Raw genomic sequence first — 21,177 nt, 5'->3', positions numbered from 1 at the left:
TTTAAAACAAATTATAAAGCAACAGAAATGTGTGTTTATAGTAACAGAGACTTTAATACTTTCTTTGGCATTTCTTCCTCACCCTAGTAATTTAACTGTAACTTGTCTACAGCGTTTTTCACTTCTTTGTAACATCACAATTCAAACATGGAAACAAACATCATGAGTCATGCTTCTATTCAACTCATCCTTTGAATTACACGCGTCACTAATAAAAAGTCAAAAAAGAAACAAAAATCAAAGTTAATCACAATGTGAGAGAACAAATCAAGAAAGTGGGAATCAAGAAAATCAAGCTCTCATTTAATCTCATTCTATACTTTCAAACCACACCATCACTAAGATGAACTTCAATAGGTCTTTTCTGCAGTATCTAGTTCTCAGTTTATTAATGTCCTACCAGAACAGTTTCAGATTAGAATAACTCTCATTTCTAGAACTGACTTCTATAAAACATCCTATCACATGTACATGTATCTTTAAATAGTTTTCTACTCAAAAGATCATTCCACCTTAAATGCTTCGTACCAGCCATTACAAATTGCACTTTTGACCCATTCCATCCATCTGTTGGGTTTTTGTTTTTTCCATGCTGCAGCCATTTTAGGATGTATTCCAATTGGACTGATAACAAATGTGGGCTCGATCTTAATTAATCACACTTTTAATGAATATAAAAATATTCTTTTCACTAAGTGTTTCACAGTCACACTGCACTATTAGAAAAATGTATCCATGATTAGAAACAGAGAAGGTCTCATTTTTTCCCAAGAATATAGAATAGAATTTTGACGTTCTATTTTAATTAAGATGCAGTTTTGATCTATTATTCTGATCTATTATTCTGATCTATTATTCTCTAAGCATTTTTTTTTGCCGAGAGCCTGAAGCAGCTGTGATTATAAGAGATGACCAATTTAAGTTAATTTAGCTGAACAGTCGATCAAATCTACCTGAGGGCCATCGAACCCTGCTTTAATGAAAGAAATACAACTCAAGGGAACTTTCTAAACTTTACAAGAAAACTTATTTTATCTTTTATACACAAACAATCAAAATCTTTTGTAAACACTGCAAACCTTGAGGTGTCTAAACTGCGCACTTTCTGTGTACCAGATAGTTGTTATAGTCTCAGGCGTTTGGACCCAATCTAAAAATCAGACCAACTAGAACCCAGAGATTTTGCATTCACAACATTCAGATGGATCACACGATAAATTCACGTGGTAACTTAAGCTATGCAAATAACAAGCTGTGACAAGGGAGAAAAATTGAATATCACAATGTGAAATAGCCATCACAGGAGAAACCCTGTGTAAAGTAAAGTACCTAAAGTGCTGTCGCTGAGGTCGTCAGGGTCAGGTGTGTTGCTACGGAGACTGGACATGTCGCCTCGCCGCCTCTGCCTATGCCGCCGTCTGTACTGGAACTCTGCGTACTCCTTAAAATATAACAACAATCATTACTATAACAATGCAATGAAGGAGATTTGTACAAGGAAACTGATTCTAGCAGGTTTGAGTTAATAACTCTGTGTGTTTGTGTGTATGTGTGTGTGTGTGTGTGTGTGTGTGTGTGTGGTTGGGGGAGACTATATGCAGGTCTTTGATTCATTCACTAACTGAAACCGACCTTCTTGATTAGCTATGTCTTACAAACACAAGACGAACTTTATGTGGGTGTGCCTCTATACTCATGAGAAAATATCTGATAAGCAGGGTGTAGAGCAGTCTGATGCCTGAACCTTTGGTTAACAGGGATTATTTGCACATCAGCTTACCTCACTACTTGAAACTTTGGTCAGATTAGCATGGGAAAAAAACGTGGCAAAGGAAAATAGTTCCTGTTTATCCCAGCACACAGGTCTTATTTTGAGATCATATGGAGTCTATGCTTTTCTGGTTGACAGCTACTTTGACTGCACAGAAAGATGGGTGGTCTTAACCGTTTGGCTCATTGGTGTGTAGCTCTTCAAAGGGAAAAGCAGTGAATTTGTCTGTTATCTAAATCAACTCAAGCTAACATTTTTGAAATGGAATTCCTGTAAAGTCGAAGTCATAGATTTAAAACTGTGAGATGGCACTCATCCGTAGTCAAGTGCCAAACGAATGAAAACTCCAGTGCTGTTATCCCTCTTAAAGTACTGATAAATGCATGACCACTCACATGAAAAAGGCTACATACACCAAATCAACATATCAGTACCTCTGCACTCTTTATTCAATCATCTCAACTGCCAAAGTCACTGAGTAACATGCAAATATCATCAAAAGCAAAAGCTCTTTCATGCGTCCACTGTGCTAAATATAACCCACTGTGAAGTGATGCAGGTTTTATAAGAAGCATGGGGGAGACATATGTAAGTGTGTGAGGCAGTGTCATCTGGCTTTGTTACTATGGTGTTACCAACTACTGACAGTGACTGAGAGAGAAGCTTTTAGCCAGCAGGCAAAAAACAATAACAAATAAAAGCTTGGTGTTCAGCATCTGCCATCAGTATCTACTGTATGTCTATATTAGTGTGTTCCAAGCTAAATTTAATCTTTTTTGCAACATAAATACTTGCATCAGCTGGCCTATGTATTATAATCATTAATGTTATTGCACAGTATCGATGCACATTAAAGATAGAGATAATTAGTAGTTAGCAAAATCAATGCATGCAGGGATCTCCAGCTTGTTAAGAATGTCAACCAATGAGAGACAAAATAATGGCACATTTTAGAAGAAGCAAAAAACAAGAGCCGCTGTATGTAGTTTTGTTATCATGTCAGAAGACAAGTTACTGTTTTAGATCTGTTGGCTTAGTTTCTTGGCTGATTTGAATAATAATAATATTTTCTGTGGTGCTTTCCTGACAACAGATCTTTTTTAGCACACATATTTTGACTAGTCGTTGTAAATGAAGTGCAAATGTATAAATGTGTTTACATTCCATTTACGGAGGGTCCTACTGTACTGCATGCCGCTAAGTGACTTACAGGGCTTACTGGTATATTTAATGTAACTGAGTCATCTTTAATTCATTTTGTGCTTTATTTACTGATACAATTCAAAACATCCCCCCTTAAAATGTCTATTGGCCATTGCCAGCTTTGAAATGTTATAGGATTTGCACAGAAACCCCAGAGGCTTATTTTGATGTGAGATTTGAATTTTCAGATAGAAGCTACACGAGCCTAAGCCGAAAGAGTGATGATGCTCTTAAGCTGAGCAAATTCTTCTGAAAAAAGAACTGCATGTTTAAGAACTGGCACAGTCTAGAAAAATCAATAACAGACTTGTAGTAGTATCTGCAATGTACTGACATATGCACCATTACCAAGTGCATACATCACGCTGGGCAGAAAAAGAAGACAGGTCAGTAATCAAACCATTATGTGGTCGACACTTTTATGACTCTAAGTGTTAACTACAAACACCTGTTACTAATGTGTAATGATCAGGCGGAACCTACTTAGGTGTTCGCCAGCATACTGTGCTTTTAATCATTCCTGACGGTTGCACAGGGAACACTGAACCATCTGGCTTGCTCCAGTGTGTTAAATAACATGCCGATCTCTGGGTCACCAGAAACGTTAAAATGATTTAAATATACATACTGACTTTATTAAAAGATGTCATATGACACAATTAATTACACAACATAATTATATCTAATTATGATTTATATTTCTGCAATAAATAAAGTAATTTCTTGAAACAATAAGTACTCTCTATTAGAAGAAATAAGTGGCATTACAAATCACAGGCACTTGCTGAAAGGGCACTGATTAAATTAATATTATGCATAATATATATATTTTTTTACAGATATAGCTATACTATACTATACTGTATAGGGCAAACATCACGGCATCAATAACACTGACAGTTCATGATATTAAAAATTCCACATTAACAAAATTAAACTTCCAATGACATGCTGAAATCTGGGAGTGGCTCCACTATTACATTCAAGAACAGTAACGACAGGGGGAAAACAAAAAACAAACAAACCTTTGTTATCCAAAAATAATTTGTGACCAAAAGAGCCTTTGGTCACAAGGTCACTTTGAGAAAAATTTACATTTTAGGATTAACATGTCTTTTTCTTCCTAATTTGTACCAGTAAGTTTAATAATGAGTCCAAATGTGGTTTCAAAGCACTTCAGAGCACACGGCAACAACCTAAACAAGCCAGAAGCTGGTTTTGTTTAGAAACAGTGGCACCAATTATGATATGTGGGTGTGAGTGTAAAGGGCAGCTGCAAGTAAACCTGGACCAATACAATTATCTGGCTACATTTGTTAGCTTTAAGTGAATTATTTTTTGCTAAAACAAATGGGAATCACCAACTCTTACTATGTACCTCTAATCTGTTTAAATAACCCAATCATCTGACAAGGAAAAACCATCATCGGCTAAACCACTCAGTACACAAAAAGACAAATGCATTTTGTTCAAGTTTACAGTCCAACCAATCAGCTATTACCTCAGGTGATGCAAAGCCTAAATACTCCCAGTCCCACGTTCCACCAGCAAAACTGCAAAAGACAGAAATTAATGGCAAATTTGTGATAGCTGAAATCACACAGGAATTGGCTCTCAAACTAAAAAAATTTTTAAAATGTGTTATTTTAACAAAGTTAGGTACTGGTCTGTATGCTACCTTCGCCTTGGGGCTTCAGGTGAGTCATTAGGGGCCACTCCCCTGGCTACTGAGGCCAAAAACTCTTGCCTCTTCTGTTGTACCAGACAAGCCGCACGGATGATCTTGTGGCGTGGTGTTCGCAGGTAAGGCCTGTTAACCTTTTGTGCCAAGTCCTCAGTCACCATCTCCAAGTCGGTCTGGGGGCAGAAAGACAGGTGACTTAGCAATCACAGTGTACACATGCAGGATTTGAAGTTTCAATTTAACAAATGTAGTTGTGGGGCAACTGTTTATGTATCTACTTTAAAAAAAAACAACGATTACTTTTACAGGTGTTTAAGGAATTGTAAGACCTATGGGAGCCGTGCCGATTCATTTTCCAGCATCTGAAAGGCCACATTATAAAAACTAGCAGGAAAGTACATCCTGTATCTATATGGGTGATCATAAATTATACAGCACTAGATGTTTAACTAAAAGCTGAGATGTGCAGATATAACTGGGGAAGATTGTGAGAATCATGCAGTAGAAAGCTTTAGTCTCCCATATCTAATGGCCTAGACCACTGTGAACATTTGTCTTTCCTCTCACTAAGTAAGCCTGAAACCTGCATAAGCTCGTAGATCTCTTTCTTTGTGCTTTTGGGCTCCAGAAAGAAGCCATAAGGATAAGAGCACTTGAGGATGCGGCGAGTCTTTAGTAGTTCTAGGACTGCATCTTCAATGAATGTAGTGTCAGGTGGGCCTCCTTCCCCTGGGAAAGAGAAGGGGGAGAGTCAGATAACAAACATGAATATGGGATATGCTTTTGTACGGGACTTTCTTTACTCTGCCTCAATTACTTCACTTTGCTTTTAAGCCGATTGGTATTACATGACAAGAAATCCTGAAACAAAGCATATGAAAGAACTCCTTGACTGTACTAAAGCACATGAAGAGACTGCACTTTTAAGTTATAACTGAGGTGTCTCGTATGATGAGAAGTCTGGGCCAAGAATACTGCAGGCCTTTGATGAATAGTGACTTATAATTCACTTTTTAACAGCTACTGAGATTTAAAAAAAATTGGAAGCTAAGGGAAAATCATTTTCGTCTCATTTGAATAAATCTTTTCACTAAATGTGTAAATTAGCAATCCAGACATGCTGAATAGAAGACAAATTTCTATCTGAAATAGAATTTTTATCTGCATCTCAGATTCTGAACTGCATCAGAAAACACAATAGTGATGGCCAAAACTGATTATTGGAGACTAAAAGCTGTCAGCAGTCGTATTATGTAGGATAAACTGTGCAAACTTTCAGTTAAGCCAAACTCATGAAGACCAACTTGGAACCTTTTCCATTTCTGCCAGCTGACAGCCACCACCACTATGTGAGCTAACTCCACTGCAATCAGAATCTACTGTTTTACCTGATGTACATCAGCATCACTCAGCTAACTAGTCAGGCAGAAACTCCCTTTACTGACATGGTTTTGAAAAAGTCAAGTTAAAATGTTATCTTTCTTGTAACCTCACACTACTGAATGCTTAAACCAATACCCACTGTTGTTAAAATAATATTAAAACACCTCAGTTTTCTATCCCTTCTCCTCTACTTCCAAAAGCTCAATATTAAAGAACTGAATTAGGATTGGTATAATACAGGTTGACACCGTTACGGCAGACTGCATACTCACTTCCACTTAGTGCTCGACTAAGCTGCTCCATCTTCTCTTTGGCTGTTTTTAACAGACGCTGCTCTAGCTAATGGGAGAAAAACAGAAATGTTACTCAATAACAAAACTTATCTTGAGGTTCCTGCTAAACCACGCAATAGAGAGAATGCTATGTGAGACCAAATAAATTAACAACAGATTTATTTGTGATGAACAGAATGCAAATATACTGTATGTTAGTTAGAGCACTGGACAGTATCCAAACTATGGGTCATGCACCAGTTTTACACAAATTCTCACTGTCTGCATTCATTGTATAACAGCTGCAAATGCAACATCACTGGAAGACAAAGTCTGGTCTGTTTACCTGATAGCTGTGCTCGTGGTTCTTGAAGCGTGTGTAGTAGTGCATAAAGCGGTCGAGTTCCTGAAAGCTCTTGTGTTTTTTCTCAGCCTGCAAAACAGTGATGAGACACCAGCCACAGTCAAACTCCTGAGCATGGTGTTTCTTCTCACAGAGAAAGCCTAAATACTTTAACTGTAAGGAGCAAAAGTAAGTCCACCAAATGATACTATTTATGTGTGACTAGAGAGTACACGAGAGACTGGTCAGTGACCCTCTGGCAACCAAATGCAAACAAGCGCAACGTTGTTTACCTCTTTGCAAGCAGTTTCACTTAGTAACAGCAAGCAAACCCTTCCAACGAGTTGCCAGCCAGTCAGAGAATATACATCTTTCAATAGTAACGACTGGTTACCAGGAGGTCAGTGACTCTTGACGTACATGACTGTGGTTTTAGCAAATGATTTCACAGTAACTGCTATTAACCTCGAGCAACCATTGGCAACAAGCAGGAAATATTTTTCCCTAGCAACCAGCAGTTGCCAGGTAGTTGCCAACTGGCGTCAAGGCCTACATTACTATATACCTGTGTGTTATATACTTCAGCTGCTCAACTCCTGATCGTGTAGGAGTTTGCAAACAGACAGAGACTTGGTGTATTACAGTAAGACTGGGTTGTGCAGCAAAATAGAAAATCTGTAAATAATTAACAATTCCATCATGCGTTTCCAGGAAAATTCCACCAATTTTATGTATCGCCATTCTCCAGGCCTTGGAGAGTACTACTGCAGATGAGTAAACAGTTATATCATTTCTTCTGTGGTTCCACAGGGACTTGCACAACTGATAAATTGCTATAAGTAATGTCACTTAGGTCAATGTCTGAGTTTGAGAAAACAGAACCAGAAAGCAAGCTTACTACAGCTCTGTAGACGGTTGCTCGTTTTAAATTTAGCTGAGGAGCTTGAAGGTTATATTACTGGCTACTAGGACAAGCGGAAGCACATTCTGGTTAATGTATGCATGGCTTGAATCAGAGGAAGAATTAGTGAACTTAAAACAGACACGAGTTTATAATGCACCAAGTTTTCTGCTTTTTTGTTGTGAGTCTGATAATGGTGTAGGAGTACAATGACAAGTTGCTGAAAGAGTCATGACGTTTAGGAATAAAATACAATATGAAACAACCCCAGCCCCACTCCTTTAGGACATTCACTCTACATCATCATAACAGAGGGCTCCCCCAGTAACAACTGCCATCACTCAGCTCTGCTCCCTGTTGTTACATTATACCACTGTTGAGTCATATTTTACAAAGTGTTCGGTTAACTGGGCCGAAAGCGTTTAAAATATGAAAACACAGAGAATGTAATAATATCGTGTTAACATCTAGAGTGTATGCATGTACCTCTTCAGTCATCTCCTTTGACTGCTCCTCCACCTGCTGGATGACCTCATAGCGAGTGCAGCGATAGTAGCCCCCTGTAGATGAGCTATGCTTTTTCCATTCCTCCAGACAGATCCAGCAGAAATCGTACTTACACTACAGGGAGAGAGAACAGCTCTGGTCAGCTGTCACATCAAAAAATGGAAAGCCAATTACTAATGCTACTCCTGCTATACTGGGGTAATTTACATTTAATGACAAAATGAAAAAGACACATTTTTTTTTTTATAATTGCTGTCAGAGAAAAACAATTATCCTGGTATATGAAATGACAGCCAAAACGATACCTCTCCCCATCTACAGACATGTTTTCGTTAATATCCCCATCCAAAGGTGAGAATATCAGACTGACCCGACATCAGAGCTCAGTTGATGTGCTGTAACCTCTTTGAGTTATCAAGCACCAGGACAGAAAGGCACTTTTTTTTTCAAAAACACATCCTTTGTAAAAATCATAACTGAATTATAATTAAGGGTCAAGGACTTCTAAGACTCACTAAACTAATGTAATCACCTGTATCCATTTTATCTCTTTCGTCTTCTCATCCATTTCTTTTTCTACAGTGTACAAGTAGCAGGTGTTTGAACAGAGTCGTGAATCCTTGTAGCTTGCTGCCACTAGAAGGCACTCAGACTGCATTTGAGAGCAGCAGGTCCCGATGGAGAAAGAACAACAAAACACAGCAAAACACTACAGCCTCTGCAATCTGGAGCCTATTTGGGTATAAGTGATTTCTCCATGCTACAAGCACTTCTGTTGGTGACAGGTTAGCTGGAGTATCACAAAACCTTAAGGCTGAGGCCTCAGTTGTCCTGGAAACTCTCTGCTTATATGACACATCAGAAAAATCAATACAAAATCAAGGAGAGTGAGGGGACATGAATGGGTGGATGGAGAGACACAAAAAGACATGTGAAAGAGAATCTTGAGACAAGAAAAAAGCGTGAAGCCACACCAGAGAGAATGAAATGGCAGCGAAAAGACAAAGGTTCCTTAGCAACACTGAGTCCCGTGTTTCCAGGCAACAGGGGTAAAGCCGTTTCTTACCAGGTAATAACAGGTCAAGAGGCTGAGCCCTCTGTGGCCTCTCAGCTTGTGAAAGCCACTCCATTCACCCAAAACTAATGTCCATCTCTAGTCAGCCTATTTAACCAGTGCAAACAGTGACAGGGGTGTCAGAGAGACAAAAAGATCTTTGCTGTATGACTGCACTGCCTCCCCTACAGCAACAGTGGTAGTAACAGAGACAAAGTCAAGCAACATGACTATGTCTGATTGCTGGTCTCACTCTCTCCCTTGACCATCCATCCATCCTCTTCCACTTATCCAGGTCCAGATCACAGGGATAGCAGTCTAAGCAGAGATGCCCAGACCTCCATCTCCCCAGATACCTCCAGCTCATCTGGTAGGATACCAAGACATTCCCAAGCCAGCTGAGCCGAGAGACATAATCTCTCTTTCAGACCCTGGTTTTACCCTGGGGCTTCCTCCCAGTTGCACATGCCTGAAACACCTCAGGAGATGTCCGGGAGGCATTCTAGTTAGATGCCCACCTCAAGTGGCTTCCTTTTAATGTGGAGAAGTAGCAGCTCTACTTTGATCTTTTCCCGAGTGACCAAGCTTTTCAAATTATCTTTAAAAGAAAGCCCAGATGACCCTTGGAGGAAGCTGATTTCCATCGCTTAGATCCATAATATAATTCTCATTTACTTCCTACAGCTATGGCCATAGATGGCCTTCATACAAACCTTTTTGGTAATTTCACCCAATTTAACCCTGTATTATTCACACTGGTGGACCAATACAGAAGCTATCTGCTAACATGTAAACATGACAGCATGCATTCATACTGTAATTACACATACATTTCACAACATCAACAGGTACCTTAGTTGCCCCTTTGCTATGCACACTGCATTTCCTTTAAAAAGGTGTTAAGTGAGAACAGAACAGTATAAAACAGAGCTATTCTAATAGTCTGATCTGACAGAACTCAGAAAGTTGTAGTCATCTGCTAGACAGATCATGTAATACCATTGTGTATAAATACTACAACTTGTCTTCAGCGTGGTGTAAGAAAGAGAAAGGCTTGTGGAGAATCAGGAGTAAAAATGGCTCATTCTAGTGTTTAAAGAGCCATCTGTACAACTGAAAATGAGATTTTGACATTTATACGCATACTATGTGCAAATAAAGTTAATCTCCCACCTGACAGTTTGTTTGCACTGAGAACAGTACTTTACATAAAAGCCCTGAGTTATTATATCATTGCACTGTATGATAAAATACTGTGTCAATTTGTAAATGCTTCTTGGTAAAAAAAAAAAAAAAGAAAGAAAAGAAAGAATATGCCAATGAATAACTGGTGGCTACATAAAATATAATTAACTGATTAAAAAGAAAAAAATTCTAAATGAAGCTTTGCTGTACCCCTTTATGGACCTCCAAAACCCACACTTGCTCTAGATAACTTTACTGAAATTTGATAAATAAGGTAGTTACACATAATTAATTCTAATTATTTCCATGAGTTGCCAAAATCTGCATTTTGCACTATTTTTCTTTTAATTTTTATGTTCAGTATGTCAAAGAAGATGATTCTGAAGTCCATTTAAAACATAAACAGAAGTATACGGTGTTCATTGCACATATGTCGCTCATTTAAACTTCTTAGGTTTGTTTTCTCCAACAGAAAACGACTGATTCACATATCTTTCTAGAACAACCAGATAAACTGATCACCTGATTACTGTCTAGGTAAGAAAAATATGAGAGGCCTGACTGCCTACCTTGGCGCACTGCATGTGATTGCAGCCCTCGTTTTTCTGTATAGGAGACTTACAGTTGGCGCAGGGTTTGGAGTTACTGAGCAACCATAAGCAGTTGGCTGCATCCTCATAAGCTTCGCTCACACCAGCCACTTCAACATGGAGGAGGGGGGAGGTAAACAGAACAAATAAAGGCATAATGAGACAGAATGAGAATGGCTATTACCAGAGCATCAAAACAGACCAATGCACTGAGTGGGAAATCGTCCTGCCTGATTAATGTATATTGCTAATATATTTTGCTAACATCTCCCAAGATGCTCATGCACCCACCTACACACACACAAAGAGAATAATTGGCTATTATCAAAGCACCTTTGATGTGCTGCTGAAATGCCAAGATAAAACAGAATCTGGTGGAAATCGAAGTGGAAGATAGTTCCGAAACCAAATAATTGCTTTATCTTCCAACTGTCACATCAACCAAGTGGCACTCAAGAGCAGCTGGGGTATCTTAAATCATCTATTAGATTGCCCAGAGTCCAATTAATGTTTCTAAACACCACAAACTTTTATTGAGCGGGTTGCTCGTCTTAATTAATAATTTATCATCGACGTGGTGGATTTTAATTAGCCTAATGCTAAACGGTTTGTAATTACTGTGGTTGAGTTCCAGGCAATTTAACTCCAAATCAGTCACTTTTGTGCACCCTGAAAAATCTGGGCAAATAAAGACACTGGCTAATAAACTTCTTTATGATCCGTAACCTCCAGGTAACAACACAATTCTACTCTGTGGTTTAGAGCTGGGCGATATAAGATTTTTTCATATCACGATATGTTTTTTTCATTTCAGGCGATAACGATATATATCACGATATAAGCCAAATAAATATATATGAAAGATTTAAATGTGCTGTTGCTCACAAGTAAAACGTGAAATAATCAGCAACTTGTTTTGATTTAAATATTTACTTCCCATAATAAGTTCAACAGGGCAGATGTACTTAAAATGAGATCTTCAGTTTAGGCAAAATAAAGGCAAATATTACAAACTACACAAAAGGTAGTTTGTAATAGAACAAACAAAACAGACTACTAAATTGTCAGTTCCACTTAGAAACAAAATATGAATTCTAAAAATAAATCTTAGTTTATTTTACAGAAGAAGAGACAAAATTGACTAACTTATATAATATTGCTTTGGAAGCCCTGTCTGAGAGAAATGTTTATGTCCAGGGAGTTGGTAACGAGGATCCATTACCTTAATTAGCTGCTTGAATCCTTCATTTTTGACCGTGTTTATTGGTAGCATGTCTTTAGCAAGACAGTAAGCTATGGCATTCGTTATGTTGCTATGTCTCTTAGCTTTTTTGTCATATGGTAAGACGCTGGAGAAAGCAGACTCAATTGACTGTTGCTGCTTCACAGGGATTCCCTTGGTTGTTTTCGATGACGAATTAGCGCTTTCAGTCAGAGATTGAGCTTTCGGCACAATTTACAGTGCGTTACTCTGTTTTTTGTCAGACTTCAAATAGCCGAAATACCTCCACACTACGGAACTTCTCTGGCCTTTCCTTTCGACAATCTCTCCGGCATTGGAACCATCATCTGTTTTCTCTTCGGTAACCTTCGGTCACGGTCTCGGTTGATTTTTCACTCACTTCCTCCATTACCCAGCCGGCACGGCGGCTGGCTGCTTCCCAAACAAATACACATGTGCGGCTTGGCACTTGAGCTGTACGTAACAAGTTACGTGACGTGACGCTGCGGCTGCGATTGGTTCAGCTCTGCGCTACTTAATTTGTATTGGCTATTCATTTTTTTTATAAGAGAAGAAGAGAGAGAGAGAGATGAGGTCTATCACAATAGTTTCATTTTTCTATCGAGAAAACGTTATTTCGCAACACATATCGTTATCGTTCTATCGCCCAGCTCTACTGTGGTTCAACAGATAAAAATGCCATTTCACATTAGGTCTCAATACAAAACCACATACTGTACTGTACAAATCCACAATTTAAAAAAACAACAACAAGGAACAAAAACAAACACTCACATTCCACAGGCTTCATCTCACTGACTTTCTGTAGCCACATCTTCCACGTTTCACAGTCACAGGGCTCGTGGGCTTCACCTTGACACTCCCTGCAATACATACAGACCAAGGTTGTTACTAATACTAAACTAAAAATTAGAACCTAGTGAAAAACATTTTAGTGAAATAAATTAACTGTTAACTGTTAGTTCTATTTCAACGCTTTTAGGATAGCACCTTAAATCTTTGTGGTTTGGAAAGTAGCAGCAGTCCTGAATTTTCTGTTTGTTAGTTTCCTTTGTATGAGGGACCTTTCACAAATAAAAGATTTCTTAAGCAGACACTGTCAGTAATCACATTTTGTACACTTTTATCTATACAAAGTACCTCCAAAACTAAATCTCTTTACTTCAACTAGCTTACCCTGCCCTGATTAAGATGATTCAAAACCTTTTTCTTCCAAATGTACAGAAATCTACAAGAAAAAGGATCATATTAACACAACATCCTGTGGGTGGCTGTGGTTCAGGAGGTAAAGCAGGTCATCTAATTGGAAGTTGTTGGAAGTAGTTCAATCCACGCCTGCTCCAGTCTGCATGCCAAAATATCTTCGGGGAAGATACTGAACCCTGAGTTACTGCTGAAGTGTTCATTGGACAGTGAATATGTGTGAATGTTACACATGTAACAAATCAAAAACAGGTGTAGAAAAAAAGTGCTTGTATAAATGTATTGGTGAATGGGTGAAGGGATAGAAGAACTATTAAAATTGAACCACTACTAATGTCATTTCCAGTAACAAATGTTGTGCGAATTAAACTTTTGAGGGAAACTGTCAGCCATTTTCAGAAGCTAGATGATGAGGTCAGGCATGGTGAACAAACAAAAAAAACAATTGGTGAACAAAACTAAACAGAAAAACCACCCCAAATATTTGCCTAACAATATTTCTTCCCATTAACTCCATCATTACTGTTTCTTTTGGACAACTGGAGTTTTGAAAAGCAAAAACAATACTGACCAGCAGAAGAGGTGGCCTTTGCCACAATCTACAGCAGGGGCCCGAAGGAGGGGAAAGCTTAGGTGATCTGAGGTGGAGGTTCCAGGGCCCTGGGTGTTCAGGCGTACCGCTCTTTCGCACCCCGCCTCTGGACACCATCGGATTGCCGGATTGTTTTCTACAAATGCCTTCAATAAAAGCAAAAGTTAGTCAGAAGTTTAACAATCTTTTATTAAGATGTATACCTTTTAGTGTAGATGACACTAATAAAGCTTGAAATAATTTCCTCTTAGTGTTAATTTAATTTAAAAGTCATTTTAAAATCTGTTAAAGATGTTTAACTATAAAATTGTTCCCTCTGTATGCGTTCTGAGACCATCTACAACAGCTCAATATTTAAGGAATAGATTCTTGAACACAAAATAAATATAACAGCCTGAACATAATTCAACTAAAAAGGCTCTTTAAAAAATAAATAAATATATTTTGTCACAGAGAAAAGTTGGCATTTCTCACTAGAACATTGCAAAGTTGAACTCTTTCTGTTAAGTGCCCCTAAATTACTTATTTTACAAACTGCTAATGTGTAATTACAACTCTAAACTGAATGAAGGAGACATAAAAATATGTTGAAAGAAAAATGAATAATATTCATTGTTGCTTGTGGCACTTTGATAACAAAAAATGTCATTGTTTCAAGTAAAGATTATTTCACACATAACCGATTTAATTCCTCTACCTTTATTACTTATACCCTTCCATTTAAGTGAGTAATGGTATTATCATAACACAATACGGCAACACCAGAATCATCTTTTATCCCCGACAAAATTATTTGAATATTTTGTGCTGGAGGCTCACAGCTCAATTCATTTCAATTCCTTCCTTTTTTGTTTTCATCACTACCTTGATGTCAAACTGGAGGTAGCGCTTGTCCATCTCTCTGGAGACCACACCCTCTATGACTTCCACTGGTACTAGCTGGTAGCAATCAAAGGCTGGGCAGAAAATGTTGTGGGCTTCTCCTTCTTGGATTTTTAAATTCAGAAACCTTTGAAAGCATTCAAATAATAGTCAGAAATGAGGTATGCAAAGAACAAAAACACTGAATAAGATCTGCGCACGCATAGTACAGACACCCCAAGCAATCTGCAGAATCCTCAGGCCATACCAAAATATATGACTTACCCTTCCCAACATGATCTACAAAAGTCGTGGCCACAGGGCATGTCAACAGGTTCTTCAAAGACGGAGAGGGAAGACATGCAGATACCACACTGCGAGACGTAAATATCAAACCACAATATTAGCATCAACAATATACACTCTATTTAAACTCTTTAAATTTTTTGAACAAATTAAGTCAGTTTTAATCAATAAAAAAAATAAGTAAATCTGGTATAACTTCAAAAGGCCCTTGTGTTATAGTCCTGTTTTGCTCTGTTACATAACCGTGCCACTGTTTACAGCCTTTGAAAAAGTCACTGTGTTTTTCTATTTTTCTATTTTTTGCTTGAAATGCCAAAGTTTAAGAATGTCCTGGCTTGGGAATGCTCTCCAAATATTGCAACAGGAGGGCGATTTTAATGTGAGACCACATGTCAGAGGTGGAGAAGTTATTGAGTTGATATGTCAATGTGTACAATTATACACAACAGTAGCCCAAAGTAGTTTATGAAAAGCCACTGTGCCAATGTTATGACCTCTGCTAAGCATGTGGCTCATTCCCATTTCTATTATTAGATTTATTTTTCAGATACCCACAGAGAGTTGAATCACAAACAAAGAGTGTATTTGACACACAGTCAAATACACAGGCCTTGTTACAGTGAAAGACTGATCCTCACAAGACATAAAGAAGGCAGTGTGCTTCAACAAAACAGGTATTGATCTGTGAAAGAGCAGAATGTGATAATCAACTCTAACCTTTAAACGGGCCTTTGAGTACACTCGGTCGATTGACACAGGGCAGTTCAAATACGCCTTTTCAGATGCACAACTTCAGATACCCTCAGACATTTGTCTGACATGTTCATATCTTTGATATTTCAATCCAGAGTGTTTTGGTGTTTTAAGTAAACCCCTGATAGAGAGCAACTGAAGCTGACAGCCTTGATTTATAGATTAATAAAGTGTGTCAGCTTTAGCTATTATCCATCAACACACATCGCCAATGGATATATTCATTCATCCAAAAAGATACGTCTTTAAACTTTTCAGAAACTGTCAAAAACTATCTGATTCTCCCTCCAGGTACCATCATTTTAGTTTAAAAATCATTACTACAAATTTGAAATACATTTAACACCCAAGAAAACAGCATTTTCTTCCAAAGAAGCCTCATAAAGTTATATATTAAAAAAAAAAAAAAAAAAGTCTGCAGTATGCATTTCTCACACTGCACTGTCATCTCAATTCCCAATTTTGCAAACTATTCCAGAATAAAGTCTAAACCCAAGCTAACCGACCTTGCTGACCTCACAAACCCTGATTTTTATAAAGCATTGTTATCTCCAATAGCGAGCAGTAAACAAAATGAGTTGCTGTCAGCAATAAATGAGATAAAGGCTAGATGCCTTGTAAACTTTGTTTTGGTGCAGGACATATTACTTTTTGCTCACAAAGAAGACAATTTCCGAACATTTTTTTTATAATTATGGGAAATGCCAGACTAGATCAGGATAACAGGTGGGCAATTAAACAGGGAGTTTACAACTCCTTTCACAGCAAGAGGCCAATAAGGTTCCTTTCCCTCACTGCAGGCTTTGTAAACACGGTGGTGGAAAATACACCTTTCATAAGCTTAGAGAGCACACTTTAATGCTGTGGGAGGAGTAGTTGTTGAAAGCTGAAAAATAATTATCTACAGTGACTGAACTACAACTGTCCCCCTACCTAACTCCCTCAACCCTTCACCCAAAAGGCCAAAGGAGGGAAAACCAAAACTATTTTACTTACGAAATGTATGCACCCCCATTATATCTCAGTGCAGACTGTAAGTGTCTAGCAGCTACAGTTGATCACAATTCACTCACCTTCTGTAAGTGCTTAAAAAACTTTCCAGTATTTTTAATTAGTTTAAAACTAACCCCTGGTGATGGCATCACTGTGGACTACTACACCCCCACAAAACAGTCGCACAAGGATCAACACTCTCCCTTACGTGTAACAATGTTAAAACTGTGAAAACAATAACGTGACATCTTTAGTGATACGTGCCCAAACATACAGCAGTAATATAACATAATATAACATACGACATGTGCAGCCGTCAATCATGTTTGATAAAGGAGAGCGCAACATGAAGGATGTCGTATCTTAAATTAGCATATTTTATATAACATAACAAAACTCAACACTGTTCAGGACTTGCCTACATGATAACTGACAAAACACTGGATGACATATGAGAAAAGGAAGCCCTGCTTCTGTTTATGTTTGCAAGGTAGACCACTGGCATGAATACTAATGACTGCTAGCAACATATATTTACTGGGAAAGAGTGAATCATTATTCAGAAAGACATCTGTGATCATAAAATTTTAAAGAATTCAGCTGAAACACTTCAGAAAATCTTGAGACTCCATGAATTTTATTTAAATATGCACTGCTATACACATTTTATGGGAATGCTGCCAGTTAATCTATGCACCTCCATGCCTAAAGCTATCCCCTGCTGCTATAGGAGCTTCTTTGTCAGAAAAACATGCTGTGGCCGACTGTGATCCTTTTTCATTTGATCGTTCTTTATCAATAAGTACAGTTAAACAATGGCTAAAACTTTTTTCTGATTTACTGATCTACATTTATCAATCTAGAGCTGTCACAGTGTTTTCAGCAAAAAAAGAAAAAAAATGGCAAGTGGATTTCAACCCTAATGTAGTGATTTAAAAAGCGTATTTAGGTACATTACGTCCACCTTATAAATTAATTTGTCTAGCTTTATCAGTTCAGGATGTAGCAGTAAACAAAATTTAGTAAGAGATATTTTCCTTTACTTTGGTCAATTTTATTAGAAAGCGTGCCCAGTTTTCCAGGACTCTTTGAATTGTATAGCTGATGGACAACAACAGCAGCAATGTGAGTCTGGATAACACTTTGTGCTAAACAGCAGGCTAATCTCAAACATTACGTGCCTAATGTATCAGCTTGAATGCAAATAATTCCATATTTTCCTTGGTGAGAGCCATCTTATCTTACCAGAGAAGACTCCTCATCAGCAGGCATGAGGCTGATTTGGTCTGGTGAAGTGATGGAGGAGCGGGTGGTCCTAGGCGTCCGGGGAGAAGGTAAGGTGTCCCAAGCATTGCAACCACTTGGGGGTGGGTTGGGCATTTGCACACCTGAGCGTTGACAGCACTCCGCCGCATTGGCCATCCAGGCCTCTAAGAGCTTCTCTCGGTCCCAATCTGACACAAAAAAGACATTTATTAAAGCACCTTTGAAGTGAATTCTTTTAGTATATACTACCTAGAGGATGAAACTCTGCTTGTGGCATGATGTTTTGATCCGAACGATCAGACCAGTGACTGGAGGTGCAGATGTCGGTATGCAGAGAATTTTAAAGGGGAAACAACGCAGGCTTCTGTGCAATAGGTGCTGTTGGACTGGGAGTCAGACACACATTTTTATAAGATAACTTGATTCCTGCTGTCTAACAAAAAGTTTACGATGATCCTTGTGTGTGGCTTAAAAAAAATTATAACAAGGTGCTGAAGTTAATTGGTTGCTGCCGTATTTCTTAAAGTTTTTTTCATGAGTTTATTTAAATAACTGAAGCATCAGACATCAGCAGAATCAATGCACGAGCTTCCTAAAAGCTGTGTGCATTTATGCATGTGACACAACAGAGATAACTTAATTACTTGTAATAAATTATTCCTGACACTGACACAGGATAGCTCAGGATCTAAGAGCAAATTACATTGTTTCTTTTCAGAAAGGTATGATGTCCCACAGGCTCACAGCTTATAACCTACAATTTAGACTGCCAGTGCATTATACGTCACTTTTTGTAATGTCTAATTTCCAGTATAGCACATATTGGTTCATTTAGTAAGTGCTGATAGGATGTTTGAATAAAAGAAAGTTGATGTAAAAGAGACAAAATGATGATCTAAGGAAAAAAGAAGCTTCAGAAAGTGTATTTCTTTATGCAGGAATCAGGTGTGTCATGACCAGAGTAACAACTGAAAGTGGTGATGGGACAGGAATTGCTCACTATAGTATGATAGTGATCCAGAATGTCCTGCCCTTTGGGAAGGCAGTTAGTTTACTATCTTTATTTAAGTTACTAAGGACATTATCAGCAGAATTCAGGTTTTTCCACTCCATACACAGCGTTATTGTGTCTCCTGCACAGTTGCTGGTGGCAGTGAAATGTGAATGCTGACAATTTTAAAAAACCACCCAAGAAAATATGCGGCAAACTCACGGTGGAAGTAGACGGGTTTACAGAATGGGAAGAACGATTCCAGATCAGAAGAACAGTGATGTTTAATCATCGCGCCGGCTGATGTTAGTGTGAAAACAGATTCTACAACCTTTCCTCTTGCCAAAAATGTGGTGATCTGCTCTGAAGAGCTCAAAGCCTGCCAGCTACAGCGCAGAGTCCAATATCAATTCACAGAACCTACTTTCTGTGAAGCACAAAATGGAAGATAAAGAAAAGTCTTTTTTCCTTTCACTAGCAACTATAAACACGCAAGTTATTGTCAAGACACAAATAAGAAGTATGCAATTTAGCAGGGCCAATTAAAAACATTTTCTGACTGTTTGAAGATTACATTTTTTACAATACTTTATGATTAGGCCTAAAACAGATATAACCAGTGTTGGGACTAACGCGTTATTAAGTAACGCGTTACAGTAACTACGTTATTATTGTGGTAACGAGCACGGTAACTAGTTATTATGCCAAAATCAGGAACGCGTTAGTCGTTACTGGGATTTAGATAGGGTCGTTACTCGTTACTTCGTGTGGTGGCTATCACGGAGCTTCCACAGATTCTGTAACATTAGCAAGTGATGGAGGCCAGCAGGTGGATGAGGGAAAGGGGACGCAGAAGGAAAAGCGACCCGAGGCGACCGCCGGTCCAAGTGTGAACTGAACTTCAGGTAAGAAGTTATGACCTGCAGTATATCTGGGTCAGATATAAACCAAGTTTAGGTGGAGTTTATTTTCGTTATTCTGACTTTTTCCGTACTGCGTACTAGCTAGCATGACGGAGTTTCTATATAGCTGGGTGGGTGCTATGAAGTTAATGATGTTGAACTTTATTTTGTTCATAAGTTATTAGAGTTGCCAACCGTCCCGTCTGGTATTCAGAGAAAATATTAGGCGTTTCTTATTGAGGTGAAAAGGAACAGTTTGTCCCGTAATTCAGCTACAATGAAAAGGGCACAAAGCTGGAGTTATTCTGTGTCTTTGCTGCACAGCTGCCTCTTCTTCTTTCATTCTCCCCCCTCCCTCTCCTGTTTCTACTTCAATCATGAAAACTGATCAATGATCAGCTGATCGGCTTTTCTCTCGTTTGTTTATCGCCCACTTTGCGCCAGAAAGAGGAAACCAGCGGATGTCGCGCTAAACAACACCAGCACGTTTAAGCTTGATCAGCTGTTGTTAGAATTTATTTAATATTAATTTCTAGTATCAGCTGATGTTTGCTGGAGCCACAGCTGCAAAAAAGCTGCTGGTCATGATATCGGTTTGGTTATCTGGTGAGAGGGAAACATGAAGATGAAACCAGGAGATGTCCTTACTGAATCATCAGAGCTGAGCAGGTGATGGAGAAACAGGTTTGCCTTTTAGGTCACATGAATGAGTTGAAGGGAAGTTATGAACTGTTTCTGAGAGACAGATAACCCCAGGATCCTTTTTTAGGTAGCTGACAGCTGGTAACTGTGCAGGTGTGGATCTAGCAAAGTTTTGCCAAGAGGCCAGGTTGGGCATTAACAGGGAGAGGGGGGCACAAAGAAATACTTTTCTTTCTTATTCTCATTTAAAATGTCTAGCTTTTAAAAAATAATTATCTGAATCTTACAACAAAGGATTGATAGATTGATGCATATATACCATCAAAACAGTGTACATCACTGTCACAACAGCGTTTGTTTTCATTCAAAGGCTTTATGATTTTTCCTATAATGGTGGGCCGGTCTCTAGTCAAAATGCCCCGGCCGATTTTTTGTCCCAGTCCAGCCCTGTATGCAGCTCATCTGCAGTCTGGTGTTACCTACATCTTCCTATTCAGAAGGCAGAATTTCCGAGTTCTGAGTACAATCAAAG

General features: G+C 38.5%; 1 protein-coding gene across 4 annotated transcripts in view; it reads right to left on the bottom strand.

Annotated features, from left to right (window-relative positions):
• Positions 1-21,177, bottom strand: part of LOC102790386 (ankyrin repeat and IBR domain-containing protein 1-like) — a 36,896-nt gene that overhangs the window by 5,247 nt on the left and 10,472 nt on the right. For all 4 annotated transcript variants that reach the window (XM_006794928.3, XM_006794929.3, XM_035909527.2 and 1 more), the window contains exons 6-18: positions 18,090-18,298; positions 15,078-15,166; positions 14,796-14,940; positions 13,911-14,077; positions 12,911-12,999; positions 10,873-11,003; positions 8,044-8,178; positions 6,660-6,746; positions 6,314-6,380; positions 5,242-5,387; positions 4,653-4,831; positions 4,476-4,527; positions 1,330-1,441 (exon numbers count right to left, since the gene is read on the bottom strand). In XM_006794928.3, the coding sequence (XP_006794991.2) occupies positions 1,330-1,441; positions 4,476-4,527; positions 4,653-4,831; positions 5,242-5,387; positions 6,314-6,380; positions 6,660-6,746; positions 8,044-8,178; positions 10,873-11,003; positions 12,911-12,999; positions 13,911-14,077; positions 14,796-14,940; positions 15,078-15,166; positions 18,090-18,298 (1,608 nt within the window). The remainder of the gene's footprint in view (positions 1-1,329; positions 1,442-4,475; positions 4,528-4,652; positions 4,832-5,241; positions 5,388-6,313; positions 6,381-6,659; positions 6,747-8,043; positions 8,179-10,872; positions 11,004-12,910; positions 13,000-13,910; positions 14,078-14,795; positions 14,941-15,077; positions 15,167-18,089; positions 18,299-21,177) is intronic.

The sequence above is a fragment of the Neolamprologus brichardi genome, chromosome 11 (assembly GCF_056152115.1).
Source record: "Neolamprologus brichardi isolate AB-2024 chromosome 11, ASM5615211v1, whole genome shotgun sequence".
NCBI lineage: Eukaryota > Metazoa > Chordata > Actinopteri > Cichliformes > Cichlidae > Neolamprologus > Neolamprologus brichardi.
This window is presented reverse-complemented; position numbering and strand designations above follow the sequence as displayed.